Below are 16,981 nucleotides of genomic sequence, written 5' to 3'. Positions count from 1 at the left end.
TCAGCAATTGTGGGTTCAATTACAGGCTCAAAATGTCCAGAAAAAAATAATTTCTTCTGAAACTCATCAGTCTATTCTTGGTCTGAGAAATGAAGGCTATTCCATGCAAGAAATTGCCAAGAAACTGAAAATCTCAAACAACACTGTGTACTACTCCGTTCACAGAACAGCACAAACTGCCTCTAACCAGAATAGAAAGAGGAGTGAGAAGCCCCGGTGCGCAACTGAGCAAGAGGACAAGTACATTAAATTGTCTATTTGGAGAATCAGACACCTCACAAGTCCTCAACTGGCAGCTTCATTAAATAGTACCCGCAAAACACCAGTCTCAAAATTAACAGTGAAGAGGCAACTCCGGGATGCTGGCTTTTTGAAAATTCCCAAAACAATGAATTTAGCAGTATTCATTTAGTTATTATATTTGAGAAAAAGAACACAGCATTATCCATAGCAAAATGCATAGAATTGACGGAAACTAGCTTTAAATCTGCAACATTTTCTCTCAGGTCCATGGCAGAATATGTATTGTAGATTTGGGGGAATTTTGCTTTAAAATTTCAACATTTTCTCTTAGCTAACCCCTTTTTTGATCCAGGTTTTTTTTTAACACATTCCCAAGTGACATTGCTTCAAATGCCATGTTGAAACGTGCAGGACTGTACACAAAAGCCTTTTAAACAGCTCAACGGGATAATAGCTTTAGACTGATTCCATTATCCTGCCACCAAGAAGAGATCAGAACACAGATTATTCAGCAGTCTGAAGACAGGTTTTATTGGTCACATGCACGTGTTTAGCAGATCTTATTGCGGGTGTATTGCGACAGTGCAGTGATATCTAACAAGTAATATCTAACAGTTTCACAATGAACACCCAAAATAAATGTATATCTAAGTAAGGAATGGATAAAGAATGTATATACTACATATATGTCAGAGCAGCATTGGACTAAGATACAGTGGCATAGTGTAGAATACAGTATACACATATGAGATTGGCAATGCAAAATGTACACACAATTAAAGTGACTAAGATACCGTAGAATAGTATAGAGTACAGTTTATACATATGAGATGAGTAATGCAAGATACGGAGACATTATTAAAGTGGCTAGTGATTCCTAATCTATGTCTATAGGCAGCAGCCTCTGATGTGCTGGAGATGGCTATTTAACAGTCAGTGGTGTAGTATAGAATACAATACAGTATATACATATAAAATGGGGGATGCAATATGTAAACACAATTTAAAAGTGACTAAAATATCATAGAATAGTGTGGAGTACAGTTTATACATATGAGATGAGTAATGCTAGATACTTAAAGATTATTAAAGTGGCTAGTGATCCATTTCTAAAAGTGGCCAGTGATTTCTAATCTATGTCTTTAGGCAGCTGCCTCTGATGTGCTAGTGATGGCTGTTTAGCGGTCTGATGGCCTTGAGATCGAAGCTGTTTTCACTCTCTCGGTCCAGCTTTGATGCACCTGTACTGACCTCACCTTCTGGATGATAGCGGGGTGAACAGGCAGTGGCTCGGGTGGTTGATGTCGTTGATGATCTGTTTGGCCTTCCTATGGCATCGGGTGCTGTAGGTGTCCAGGAGGGCTTGAAGTTTGCCCCCGGTGATGCGTTGGGCAGACCGCACCACCCTCTGGAGTGTTTTGCGGTGCAGTTGCCATACCAGGCGGTGATACTCGACAGGATGCTCTCAAATGTGCATCTGTAAAAGTTTCTGAGGGTTTTAGGTGTTAAGCCAAATTTCTTTATCCTCCTGAGGTTGAAGAGGCGCTGTTGCGCCTTTTTCACCACACCATCTATGTGGGTGGACCATTTCAGTTTATCAGTGATGTGTACGCCGAGGAACTTGAAGCTTTCTCCTTTTCCACTGCAGTCCCATCAATGTGGATAGGGAGGTGCTTCCTCTGCTGTTTCCTGAAGTCCACGATCATCTCCTTAGTTTTGTTGACGTTGAGTGAGAGGTTATTTTCCTGGCACCACACTCCCAGAGACCTCACCTCCTCCCTGTAGGCTGTCTCATCGTTGTAGGTAATCAAGCCAACTATTGTTGTGTCAATTTTTCCAACGCTTGTTTACAGACAAATGATTTAACTTCTTGCGTCGAGCCATCCCGGATCCGGGATCGAGACTACAGCCTCAAGCCCATTACCATAACACAACGTTAACTATTCATGAAAATCGCAAATGAAATGAAATCAATATGCTAGCTCTCAAGCTTAGCCTTTTGTTAACAACACTGTCATCTCAGATTTTCAAAATATGCTTCTCAACCATAGCAAAACAAGCATTTGTGTAACAGTATTGATAGCTAGCGTAGCATTTAGCATAGCATTTAGCGTTAGCATTCAGCAGGCAACATTTTCACAAAAACCAGAAAAGAATTCAAATAAAATAATTTACCTTTGAAGAACTTCGGATGTTTTCAATGAGGAGACTCTCAGTTAGATAGCAAATGTTCAGTTTTTCCTGAAATATTATTTGTTTAGGACAAATCGCTCCGTTTTCTGCATAACGTTTAGCTACGAAAAAAACCTGTATCCAGGATTGTGTAAATCTAACCGCAAGTTCATTAGCATAACGCAACGTTAACTATTCATGAAAATCGCAAATGAAATGAAATAAATCTATTTGCTCTCAAGCTTAGCCTTTTGTTAACAACACTGTCATCTCAGATTTTCAAAATATGCTTCTCAACCATAGCAAAACAAGCATTTGTGTAACAGTATTGATAGCCTAGCATAGGATTATGCCTGGCATTCAGCATGCAACATTTTCACAAAAACCAGAAAAGCATTCAAATAAAATCATTTACCTTTGAAGAACTTCAGATGTTTTCAATGAGGGGACTCAGTTAGATAGCAAAAAAGATTATTTGTGTTGACAAATCGCTCCATTTTCTTCATCACGTTTGGGTAAGAAAAAAATGAAAATTAAGTCATTAAAACGCAAACTTTTTTCCAAATTAACTCCATAATATCGACAGAAACATGGCAAACGATGTTTAGAATCAATCCTCAAGGTGTTTTTCACATATCTATCGATGATAAATCCTTCGTGGCAGTTGACATTCTCTTCTGAAGAAATGGAACGCGCATGGACCTAGAGATTACGCAATAATTTCAACACAGGACACCGGGCGGACACCTGGAAAATGTAGTCTCTTATGGTCAATCTTCCAATGATATGCCTACAAATACGTCACAATGCTGCAGACACCTTGGAGAAACGACAGAAAGGGCAGGCTCATTCCTGGCGCATTCACAGCCATATAAGGAGACATTGGAACACAGCGCCTTCAGAATCTGGGGCATTTCCTGTATGAAACTTCATCTTGGTTTCGCCTGTAGCATTAGTTCTGGGGCACTCACAGATATTTTCTTTCCAAAGCTGTCAATTACATGCATAGTCGAGCATCTTTTCGTGACAAAATATCTTGTTTAAAACGGGAACGTTTTTTATCCAAAAATTAAAAGAGCGCCCCCTACCTCGAAGAAGTTAACTTACAATTAACTGTATCACAATTCCAGTGGGTTAAAAGTTTACATTAATTGGAGGTGTACCTGTGGATGTATTTCAAGTTCTACCTTCAAACTCAGTGCCTCTTTGCTTGATCATGGGAAAATCAAAAGAAATCAGCCAAGACTTCAGAAAAAGAAGTTGCAGCCCTCCACAAGGCTGGTTCATCATTGGGAGCAATTTCCAAACGCCTGAAAGTACCACATTCATCTGTACAAACAATAGTTTGCAAGTATAAACACCATGGGACCACACAGCCGTCATACCGCTCAGGAAGGATACGCGCTCTGTCTCCTAGAGATGAACGTACTTTGGTGTGAAAAGTGCAAATCAATCCCAGAACAACAGCAAAGGACCTTGTGAAGATGCTGGAGGAAACAGGTACAAAATAATCTAGATCCACAGTAAAATGAGTCCTATATCAACATAACCTGAAAGGCAGCTCAGCAAGGAAGAAGCCACGGCTCCAAAACCGCCATAAAAAAGACAGACTATGGTTTGCAACTGCACATGGGGACAAAGATCATACTTTTTGGAGAAGTGTCCTCTGGTCTGATGAGACACAAATATAACTGTTTGGCCATAATGATCATCGTTATGTTTAGAGGTGTCACCACTTCTGCCGAAGTCGTTGCCTCTCCTTGTTCGGGCGGTGCTCGGCGGTCGACGTCACCGGCCTTCTAGCCATCATTGATCCATTTTTCATTTTCCATTGGTTTTTTTTTGTCTTCCCACACACCTGTTTTCAATCCCATGCATTACATGTTGTGTATTTAACCCTCTGTTTCCCCTCATGTCTTTGTCAGAGATTGTTTTATGTCAAGTGTTGTTTTATGTTGTATAGGTGTGCGACGGGTCCTCGTACCCATGTTCGTTTATGTATGTATGTATTTAGTGTTTGGGGCATGTTAAGTGGACTTATATTAAAAGACTCCATTTACACTCCGTTTGACTCTCCTGCGCCTGACTTCCCTGCCACCTATACACACGACTCTGACAGAGGGTGGCTTGCAAGCCGAAGATTACCATCCCAACTCTGAAGCACGGGGGTGGCAGCATCATGTTGTGGGGGTGCTTTGCTGCAGGAGGGACTGGTCCACTTCACAAAATAGATGGCATCATGAGGAAGCAAAATTTGGTGGATATACTGAAGCAACATCTCAAGACATCAGTCAGGAAGTTAAAGCTTGGTCGCAAATGGGTCTTCCAAATGGACAATGACCCCAAGCATACTTCCAAAGTTGTGGCAAAATGGCTGAAGGACAACAAAGTCAAGGTATTAGAGTGGCCATCACAAAGCCCTGACCTCAATCCTACAGAAAATGTGTGGGCAGAAATGAAAAGGTGTGTGCGAGCAATGGGGCCTACAAACATGACTCAGTTACACCAGCTCTGTCAGGACGAATGGGCCAAAATTCACCCAACTTATTGTGGGAAGCTTGTGGAAGGCTGCCCGAAATATTTGACACAATTTAAAAGCAATGCTATCAAATACTAATTGAGTGTATGTAAACTCCTGACCCACTGGGAATGCGATGAAAGAAATAAAATATTAAATAAATAATTCTCTCTACTATTATTCTGACATATTTTTTTAAATAAATTGGTGATCTTACCTGACCTAAAACAGGGAATTTATACTAGGATTAAACGTCAGGAATTGTGATAAACTGAGTTTAAATGTATTTGGCTAAGGTGTATGTAAAGTTCCGACTTCAATTGTATACAGTACAAAATCCATGTGTTCGTGTGTGTATAGTGCATATATTATAGTGTGTGTGTATGCATGTGTCTGTGCCTATGTTGCTTCACAGTCCCGCTGTTCCATAAGGTGTTTTTTGTATCGGTTTTTTAAATCAAATTTTACTGCTTGCATGAGTTACTTGATGTGGAATAGAGTTCCATGTAGTACTGTGCGCCTTACATAGTCTGTTTTGGACTTGATGAAGTCAATCTCTCCTCCACTTTGAGCCAGGAGAGATTGACATGCATATTATTAATATTAGCTCTCTGTGTACATCCCAAGGGCTTGTTAACCACTCTTTTACATCAATTAGATTTAGAATCAGGAAAAAACATTGCAGGTATTAAACCCTCTTTAGATCAGATACACGCAGACAGACCCACAAACACTCAGGGAACAATATTCTCATCATCACTGTTGAGGGGAGAAACAAAGCCACCCATCCACCATTCGGGGCTAAATGAAAGGCCCTGTCCACTGGATTAGTCAACACTTTAGTGTAGAAGGCCGACCCCCTCGAACCTAAACACAGAGCTGTTGAAAGGACAGACTTCACGCTACAACTGGCACTGACCAAGCACGGGATGTCTCTCTGAACACCGGATTGTATGGAGCTACAGCTGGCCCCCTGATTGCATGTTTCCTGTCTATTCTCTGTCTGCTCCTCGTATATGTTAGGCATTCAGTCTCGCTCAACCTCTCATTCCTCTTTAGCAAAGGCCTGAGCTAAGCAAGATATTGATAAAATATTTATAATAATAATAATAATAATATAATAATATATAATAATAATAATAATAATATATATAATATAATAATATAATAATATTTATTTCCCTTGTAAGGCCTTTTTATGTATTAATGTATGGTTCCTCACTATAAGTGGTCCCAGCATGAATATAGTTTGTCTCTCCTGTAGTTTTTGGTTCCTCTCTCTCTCCAAGTCAGAGAAAGGGCAGGGAAACAACATCACTGAAGAATGTTCTCACCCATCAGGGAACATGTCAAAATAGCACAGCTGATGTCAGCTCTATAAAAATGTAACATCTCTGACAATGTACAGTATTTTAGCTTGCACTTTCATACTTGATGTGGCCCAGAATACCTAGAACGCCAGTGATGTCCTTTCCACTCAAATCACATACAGACATGAAACACAACACACTCTGGAAAATACAACAACAACAAAAAGCTAAATATGAAAAGCAAAAGTGCAAAATCCCCCTGGGCCATTTATAATTCAGTGAAAATACATGTAACACATCAAAGTACTGCTCAGAGCAAGGCAGGTTCTGATGTTAGAATACATTATCAACTGGACCAGACCGACTCGTACTAAGGACACGAGAGCCTAGATACACACAACAGTGTAATCTAAAACCATGGGCTAATTTTCTTCAATAGGCTAGTAGACCTCAGCATTAATAGTAACCAATCATGAGCATGTCGTCAAGGTAGAGTCCTGATCTGAGCTCACTGAAGAGAATATCCCCCAATCACTCAAACTTTAATAGACTCTATTAGCAACTTTCAACCCACACGCCTCCATTAAACATGACCAATATACCTAAAGAGGTCGTCAGTCAGTGTTAAACATGCAAAAAGGTAGAGGTACAGAAAAGGCATGCAAATGTCCCTCTGTATTAATAATGTTGTAGCCTGAATCTGAATAACACTGCTAAATGTTCCGTGTGAACTCTTTATGGTGTTTTAATGAGCAGAGAGATAGCAAAAGGCCCAGACCCATGCATGCTAGTTATACTGTATATTAACTATTAAACTATATCCTCAACAACAGAATGGTCCTTTAGTGAGATATGATTTCAACACTTACGTCCCCAGGATCTCCTTGAAGTCGAAATTCTCCTTAACATCTGAGGTTTTCTTCTTCCAAGAATGTCCATCGTCACCCAAAGGCATCTTTCTTTTCTGGTGGTTGGATACAATACTGGAGAAGAGGAGGGAAACTTAAATCACTCACTGTTCAACATGGGGGAAAAACTGGTCAGACAAACACTCTTTCGGGATAGTTGTGTACCCAAATATTTGTCTAGGTATTAATTGTAATTGAAAGAATAAGGGTTCTTGTTTTTGATGATAACAGAATAGCTTTGTCATTCTACACTATTGGCACCTTTTGATTGACACACAAATGGTTTAGACTTACCTGGAAACTAAGTCTGATAAAGTGAGCTGTCAGACACTTAAAACCATTAGAATGTCACCAAGAATGTAAAAACTTCTAAAAATTGATTCAGGTGACGAGGGTTTGCAGTCAGTCCTACTCTTCCTTTACCTCATAATCCTGAATGAACATAATTTAAGCTTCCCTTCAACATCTCTTATTGCTATTCTTACCAGTCTGTGCACCAAAAATGAGTAACTTTTGTAACTATAGTTGACATACTCACTCGCACTCTCAGTTGCCAGTGGCTTTTGTTAACTAGGAGTGTTAAAGTGTTATGGTGTAACACTTATTATCCGACAGAATAGTTTTGCAGGTCCATAACAATGCAGACTTTTAAACGGCAATAGATGTGGTTATGAATCAACCAATAAAACAACCAGGTCAAACATTATACAATGTGTTTTACTTATAATTAGATCTCACAGACAGAATCCCTCCCCAAGCTGCCAGTGGGCTATTGTTATCACATTCCAAATCCCACCAGACCATTTTGACAAAAATGTTATATCAGAGCTTACTCCACTATTCTCAGATTAACTTCTCTGCTATCACCAAAACACAGACTGCCTGAAGCCTGTTCTGTTGGCACTGTCTAAGAACATTTTCACAATGTATTTTCGAGAGGTATCGATTCTCGAGACAGTACTGTTGGGTAAACTTGCAAAACGATCACATACCGAGCGCTACCTCTGGGGATCGCGCACAATACTCGCCCGACAGTTGCCCCCCTCCGAGCAGGGCAGTGTAAACAGAATTGTGTCATTGAGCTCAACACTCATACAGTATTAACAGTAAATGCACAGCAAAGTTTTTGAAACAGCTGAAATGTATAGAGATTTTCCTTATACAGTGCATTCAGAAAGTATTCACAACCCTTGACTAAAATGTTGTATCACTGGTCTACACACAATACCCCATAATGTGAACAAATAAATTACAAATGAAAATCTGAAATGTTTTGAGAATAATTATTCAACCCCTTTGTAATGGCAAGCCTAAATAAGTTCAGGAGTAAAAATGTGCTTAAGTCACATAACAAGTTGCATGGAGTAACTCTGTGTTTAACATTATTTGTTTAAGACTACATCATCTCTGTACCCCACACATACAACTTTCTGTAAGGTCCCTCAGTCGAGCATTGAATTTCAAACACAGATTCAACCAAAAAGACCAGGGAGGTTTTCCAAAGCCTCGCGAAAAAGTGCACCTATTGGTAGATGGGTTAAAAGAAATGCAGACATTGAAAATCCCTTTGAGCATGGTGAAGTTATTTATTACACTTTGGATGGTGTATTAATACACCCAGTTACTATAAAGATACAGGCATCCTTCCTACCTCAGTTGCAGGAGAGGAAGGAAGGAAACCGCTCAAGGATTTCACCATTAGGCCAATGGTGACTTTCAAAAAACAGTTAGAGTTTAATGGCTGTGAAAGGAGAAACTGATGATTGATCAACAACATTGTAGTTACTCCACAATACTAACCTTAACAACAGAGTGACAACAAGGAAGCCTGTACAGAATACAAATATTACAAAACATGCATCCTGTTTGCAATAACGCACTATAGTAAAACTGCAAAAAAATGTGACAAAGAAATTCAGTTTACGTCCTGAATACAAAGTTGTTTGGGACAAATCCAACACAACACATCACTGAGTACCACTCTTCAAATTTTCAAGCATGGTGATGGCTGCATGATGTTATGGGTATGCTTGTCACCGACAAGGTCTAGGGAGTTTTTTAAGATAAATCACTGCCAAAGGTGATTCTAACATGGATTGACTGAGGGGTGTGAATACTTGTGTAAAACAGATATCTGTATTTAATTTGCAATACATTTGAAAAATTAAATAAAAACAGGTTTTCACTTTGTCATTATGTGGTATAGTGTGTAGATGGGTGAGAAAAAAATATATTGAATACATTTTGAATTAAGGCTGGAACAACAAAATGCGGAATAAGTCAAGGGGTATGAATACTTTCTGAAGGCACTGTATTTGATACTTGTTTTATTGAGTTTTTATCTGAAATTGCAGTAACAGCTTCTTACATCATGAAATTGTCGCGGTAGCTGCCGGCTTCACTGAGCCACGTAAAACAATGGAAGGCCATTTCCGATACTATCTCAAAATGTAGAGATATGTAATTCAACATTTTAGATACGCAAGTCAGACTAGATAATACATAGAATGTTTTTTAAATTTGTAACATTGTGTGGTGATTTCAGACATAGCACCAATGACTATATATGAATGAACAAATCCATTGATCACGCAACACCATTCATTCCAATGTGAAGACTCAATAGTGCATTGGCCAAATGAAGTCGGTTAAGACAGCGTCTCATGGAAACATAACATGCACAGTTTTTGCTACTCCAGGGAGTGAAGTTGCAGGCTAGCCCAGTGCTGCCCCGTTTCATTGAATAAGTCAAATTTAAGGTTGACCGGGGTACTGCAGGCTGCCATTTGTATTTATTATGGATCCCCATACTCTTCCTGGGTTCCAGCTAAATTAAGGTAGTTATACAATTTTAAAAACATTACAATATATTCACAACAGATTGCACAACACAGATTTCACAACACATTAAGTGTGTGCCCTCTACAACACAAAATCCATGTGTATGTGTGTGTATAGTGCGTATTGTGTGTTTGTATGCATGTGTCTGTTGCTGGCATGTCATGCCTACATTTGCTAGTCTTGCCAATGAAAAAAATAATTAAAGCAGTTGGCAATATTTTTCGTGAGTAAGGAGCCATCTGATTCAATGAATGATGGAGCGGAGTGTGCCTTCTTGCCCAAAATGTCATTTAAGGTGCTCCAAAGTTTTTACTATCATTCTTTATTTCATTTATCTTTGTTTCATAGTGTAGTTTCTTCTTCTTTTTATTCAGTTTAGTCACATGATTATTCAATTTGCGGTACATTTGCCAATCGGTTGTGCAGTCAGACTTATTTGCCATTTATTTTGCCTCATCCCTCTCAACCATACCATTTTTCAATTCCTCATCAATCCAGGGGACTAAACCATTTTTACAGTCAATTTCTTAATGGGTACATGGTTATCAGTAACTGGGATGAGAAATTTCATAAATATGTCAAGTGCAGCATCTGGTTTCTTCTCATTACACACCACAGACCAACAAATATTACTTACATCAATAACATAGGAATCACTACAAAACTTATTGTATGACCTCTTATATAGTATATTAGGCCCATCCTTTGAAACTTCGGTTTTCCTAGATTTATTTATTTATTTATTTTTCACCTTTATTTAACCAGGTAGGCAAGTTGAGAACAAGTTCTCATTTACAATTGCGACCTGGCCAAGATAAAGCAAAGCAGTTCGACAGATACAACGACACAGAGTTACACATAGAGTAAAACAAACATACAGTCAATAATACAGTATAAACAAGTTTATATACAATGTGAGCAAATTAGGTGAGAAGGGAGGTAAAGGCAAAAAAAGCCATGGTGGCAAAGTAAGTACAATATAGCAAGTAAAACACTGGAATGGTAGTTTTGCAATGGAAGAATGTGCAAAGTAGAAATAAAAATAATGGGGTGCAAAGGAGCAAAATAAATAAATAAATTAAATACAGTTGGGAAAGAGGTAGTTGTTTGGGCTAAATTATAGGTGGGCTATGTACAGGTGCAGTAATCTGTAAGATGCTCTGACAGTTGGTGCTTAAAGCTAGTGAGGGAGATAAGTGTTTCCAGTTTCAGAGATTTTTGTAGTTCGTTCCAGTCATTGGCAGCAGAGAACTGGAAGGAGAGATGGCCAAAGAAAGAATTGGTTTTGGGGGTGACTAGAGAGATATACCTGCTGGAGCGTGTGCTACAGGTGGGAGATGCTATGGTGACCAGCGAGCTGAGATGAGGGGGACTTTACCTAGCAGGATCTTGTAGATGACATGGAGCCAGTGGGTTTGGCGACGAGTATGAAGCGAGGAGCCAGCCAACGAGAGCGTACAGGTCGCAATGGTGGGTAGTATATGGGGCTTTGGTGACAAAAAGGATTGCACTGTGATAGACTGCATCCAATTTGTTGAGTAGGATATTGGAGGCTATTTTGTAAATGACATCGCCGAAGTCGAGGATTGGTAGGATGGTCAGTTTTACAAGGGTATGTTTGGCAGCATGAGTGAAGGATGCTTTGTTGCGAAATAGGAAGCCAATTCTAGATTTAACTTTGGATTGGAGATGTTTGATATGGGTCTGGAAGGAGAGTTTACAGTCTAACCAGACACCTAAGTATTTGTAGTTGTCCACGTATTCAGAGCCGTCCAGAGTAGTGATGTTGGACAGGCGGGTAGGTGCAGGTAGCGATCGGTTGAAGAGCATGCATTTAGTTTTACTTGTATTTAAGAGCAATTGGAGGCCACGGATATGGCAACTATATTGTGATCACTACATCCGATGGATTTGGATACTGCTTTCAAGCTAATTTCTGCAGCATTAGTAAAGATGTGATCAATACATATTGATGATTTCATTCATGTGCCTCACCTAAAGCCAGAATGGGTTTTAGGTGATGCAGATGAACCTGTAGCCATATTGATTCAAGAATATTTAACATGAGATTCTTGTCACGTTCGATATAAGGATCGGACCAAGCGCAGCATGGTATGCGTACATTCTTATTTATTTAAAGAATGAAACACTGAACAAAATAACAAAACATGACACTATACAAACAATTGCTGACATGCAACTACACATATACAAGATCCCACAAACACCAAAGGGAAATGGCTACCTAAATATGATCCCCAATCAGAGACAACGATAAACAGCTGCCTCTGATTGGGAACCATATCAGGCCACCATAAACATACAAATCACCTAGATCTATAAAACCCTAGACATACATAAACCCTAGACAATACAAAACCCCTAGTCTATACAAAAACTAGCGTACCCACCCTAGTCACACCCTGACCTAACCAAAATATAAAGAAAACAGAGATATCTCCCGTCAGGGCGTGACAACAGTCTCTAAGCTCTACAGAAATGTGGTTCTGAATATAGAAGGCCACACCTCCACCGTTGGCATTTCTGTATTTTCTGTAGATCTTATAACCATGTATTGCTACCACTGTATTCTCTGGGCTCCTGAGTGACGCAGCGGTCTAAGCCACTGCATCTCAGTAATAGAGGCGTCACTACAGACACCCTGGTTTGAATCCAGGCTGTATCACAACCGGCCGTGATTGGGAGTCCCATAGGACAGTGCACAATTGGCTCAGCGTCGTCTGGCTATTTTAGCACTTTTCTGGGATGCTCGATTGTTTTTATTGCTTTACTGGGAAACTTAGCAGAGGTAGACATGCTCAGGTTATTTACAGTGAATATATATTTACAGTCTACACACAATACCCAATAATGACAAAGCAACATTTTATTTTTTTATTTCAGCAAATGTATTTAAAAGAAAATAGAAATATTGCATTTACATAAATATTCAGACAGTTTACTCAGTACTTAGTAGAAGCACCTTTGTCACCAATTACAGCCTGGAGTCTTCTTGGGTATGATGCTACAAGCTTGGCACACCTGTATTTGAGGAGTTTCTCCTATTCTACTCTGCAGTTCCTCTCAAGCTCCGTCAGGTTGGATGGGGAGCGTCGCTGCACTGCTATTTTCAGGTCTCTCCAGAGATGTTCGATTGGGTTAAAGTCCAGGATCTGGCTGGGCCACTCAAGGACATTCAGAGACTTGTCCCGAAGCCACTCCTGCATTGTCTTGGCTGTGTGCTTTGGTCGTTGTCCTGTTGAAAGGTGAACCTTCGCCCCAGTCTGAGGTCCTGAGAGCTCTGGAGCAGGTTTTCATCAAGAATATCTCTGTACTTTGTTCTGTTCATCTTTCCCTCGATTCTGATTAGTCTCCCAATCCCTGCCGCTGAAAAACATCCCAACAGCATGATGCTGCCACCACCATGCTTCACCGTAGGGATGGTGCCAGGTTTCCTCCAGACGTGATGCGTTGTCATTCAAGCAAAAGAGTTCAATCTTGGTATCATCAGACCAGAGAATCTTGTTTCTCATGGTCTGAGAGTCTTTAGGTGCCTTTTGGCAAACTCTAAGCGGGCATTCATGTGCCCTTTACTAAGGAGTGTGGAAAAGTCAAGGGCTCTCAACACTGTCCGAATGCACTGTATGTTAGTGCAGGGTGAGCTGCAAACAGTGGACTTCCTGCTAGGGCACACCTCCTCGGTGCTAACAGTGGTTCATAGGCACATGAGTACTGCATACAATAGCTGTAAGATCAGCAGAGGAATTCAGGGCAGTAAAAGGGATATCAATTAGGTTACTTGCATTGTCTTTTCCAGCGCCCCTGGGATAATGTACATTTGCTGAAGCATTACGACATCTCAGCAACACAATGGTTGGGATGAAATATATTGGGCTTGAGTCATTGATAGGTCATTGTCTCAACACAGCCTTATAAAGAATGCTGTGAAAGAATCCAGGAACCCAAATGACTTGGGTTGATCCGATCCTCCTTATAATAGCTTTGTTTCCAGAAGGTATCGAAACTGTCAATGAATGTTACACCCACAGAGCTGCAATAGTGTCATAGCCAGTTATGGAGGGCTAAAAGTCTGCTGGACTTCTCAATGCCACGATTTTGGGAGGGCAGAGGGCCAGATATTATTATTGTTGGTGTCAAGTAGAGACCCAATCAGTTCTTTAAAATCTGTCTTCAGCTGTTCTGAGCTGCCCTTCTTAATGTCATTGAATCAAATCAAATGTTATTTGTCACATGCGCCGAATACAACAGTAAAAATGCATTCTTATAAGCCGTTAACCAACAATGCAGTTTTAAGAAAAAAAAGGTGTTAAGAAAGTATTTACTAAAATAAACTGAAGTAAAAACAAATATTAAAAAAAAAAAAAATTAAGGTGCAACAATAAAATAACAATAGCGAGGCTATGTACCGTGGGTACCGGAACAGAGTCAATGAGCGGGGGCACAGGTTAATCAAGGTAAGTGAGGTAATATGTACATGTACAGTAGGTAGAGATAAAGTGACTATGCCTGGATAATTAAACAGAGTAGCAGTAGCGTAAAAATGGGTAGGGGGAATATGTAAATAGTCCGGGCAGCCATTTGATTAGCTGTTCAGGACTCTTATGGCTTGGGGGTAGAAGCTGTTAAGAAGCCTTTTGGATCTAGACTTAATATAATAATAATATATGCCATTTAGCAGACGCTTTTATCCAAAGCGGCTTACAGTCATGTGTGCATACATTCTACGTATGGGTGGTCCCGGGGATCGAACCCACTACCCTGGCGTTACAAGCGCCATGCTCTACCAACTGAGCTACAGAAGGACCACTAGACTTGGCGCTCCGGTACCGCTTGTCGTGTGGCTGGAGTCTTTGACAACTTTTAGGACATTCCTCTGACCATGCCTGGTATAGAGCTTCTGGATGGCAGGCAGCTTGGCCCCAGTGATGTACTGGGCATACGCACTACCCTCTGTAGGCCAAGCAATTTTTTGAGGACCTGAGGACCCAAGGCAAATATTTTCATGAACTATGATTTTTATTTTATTGTTTTATATATTTTATATTTTATATATATAACAAGGCAAGTCAGATACACTCAATTTCCTGATGTTGGTTTAAAATGTTTGGGAGCAGCTTATTGATGTCATTTACTCGTGCTCCTGGATAGCACAGTGTTTTTTCTCCAGGTACTGAGACATTTCTCACCATTAAATTGCCCAATATAACGTCTGGAGAAGCAAATTGAGAAATCTGCCAATTCCCACCCCTTACACAGTTTGTGGAGCGTTTCACGGGCCCACAAGAAGCAGGATAGCGTACGCCCGCTGCTCCCGGCGATAGGTCCAGACCTTCCACCACAGGCAGTGCCCCGTCAGATCTAGAGAAAGCGAAAGTAGCCAAAGACCAAGCTGCTGCTGGATAACTTAATTATCCTTATAACTTCTTGTGTGTATTTTGCCAGGAAGATCGCCATTTTTCCATTCACTATAATGGGGATCCTGTTTTCTGCTAACAATGCCTGCAGTACCACGGTCTGCCTGGATTCTCCCCAGGGTGGCACTACTGGACCCAGAGTGGTGGGTTTCCTTGGGCCAAGTTTTTCCTGATCTGGAAGGCTAACCTAACCAGGTTAAACTCGGGGTATGACATAGTAAAGAATCTGATCTGGAAGGCTAACCTAACCAGGTTAAACTCGGGGTATGACATAGTAAAGAATCTGATCTGGAAGGCTAACCTAACCAGGTTAAACTCGGGGTATGACATAGTAAAGAATCTGCTGTAATTATTTTTTGATATGGGCTATCATGGGACCATAAAAAAATATTCTGAAGAAACTCCTGGGCCTAGGTAGGATGAAAACAACAATAAAGTCCTGTCATGAAAATTATGAAACAAATCATTCTAAACAACAGTACTTATCCCCCTTGAACATTTTTCTGTCAATATTTTTTAGAAGCGCTGGTACAAATGTCAGCTCGCCACATGTTTGCCGGCGGCCCTGCTGTGCTGATCGCTGCAATGTGGATAGACGGAGATCGCCACACAATGCTATAAATTAAGAAACATAACCTATATGTATGATCTACTGTCTATGTATTTTATTTTTGGAATTGGCTTCCATATAGAACAGCTCAACATATCAACTCCTCGTGAATTTAATCCATTTTGAACTCAGGCTGTAGCAACAAAAAGTGGAATAAATCAAGGGGTATGAATACTCTGAAGGCACAATTTAACCGATTTTGTAAAATGTCATTCTAATAACTCTATTCAGTGAGAATAAGCCCTGTCAGTCTGAGCATGCCATGCAGGATGATATAATACATTGTTTTGGATTTTATCTGCCAATTCAGTAGCCTGGTATGATTACATATCAGGCTCCTGAATATGGTGGTTAACTATTTGTAGAGTGACTTTTTCCCCTCATCATAGTGGTCTCTGACTTGTGGTCAGACTCGCTGACGTGGAAAAAAACAAACTTAAACTTGTGCCTTTTTTCAATGCTGAATTCAATGTCATTGAGAAAATGTATTTTTTTCTGCTAAATTCATTTCTGAATTTAACAGTAATTCAAGTACTAACTGTAATCATCTAGTTTTTCAAAAATATCTATAATCTGATTACAATATATTTGCTAGTAACGTAACCGATTGCAGTCAGTTTCTTGTAATCTGATTACATGTAACTGATTATATGTAATCAGTTACTCCCCAACCCTGTTGCTCGTATTAACAGGGAGTCTCACGACATGTGCTAAACCCACGTAGATGTAATGGGGTACAGAAGGTGACTGCTGCATGGCGTTATCAGTGCCACCCCATGAAACCCTTAGGAAACGTAATGTCTGCCTCTTTCTTATCATGACCAGCCCCCACCAGCAGCTGATGACACTGCTGCTAGGTGCACATACGCACGCACGAGCACACACACACAGACAGACAGACAGAGAGAGGTTCGTTCGGAGGTGCCTTTCCTTCCTCGTCTGAA

General features: G+C 40.2%; 1 protein-coding gene across 1 annotated transcript in view; it reads right to left on the bottom strand.

The window, feature by feature from the left end:
* LOC124031413 (calcium/calmodulin-dependent protein kinase type 1-like) overlaps positions 1-16,981 on the bottom strand; it is a 94,568-nt gene that overhangs the window by 56,593 nt on the left and 20,994 nt on the right. The window contains exon 2 of the mRNA XM_046342625.1: positions 7,113-7,226. Coding sequence (XP_046198581.1) covers positions 7,113-7,198 — 86 coding nt within the window. The 5' untranslated portion in view covers positions 7,199-7,226. The remainder of the gene's footprint in view (positions 1-7,112; positions 7,227-16,981) is intronic.

This window comes from Oncorhynchus gorbuscha, linkage group LG03 (genome assembly GCF_021184085.1).
Source record: "Oncorhynchus gorbuscha isolate QuinsamMale2020 ecotype Even-year linkage group LG03, OgorEven_v1.0, whole genome shotgun sequence".
Classification (NCBI taxonomy): domain Eukaryota; kingdom Metazoa; phylum Chordata; class Actinopteri; order Salmoniformes; family Salmonidae; genus Oncorhynchus; species Oncorhynchus gorbuscha.
Note: the sequence above shows the minus strand (reverse complement) of the source record. Positions and strands in the feature narration are given on the sequence as shown.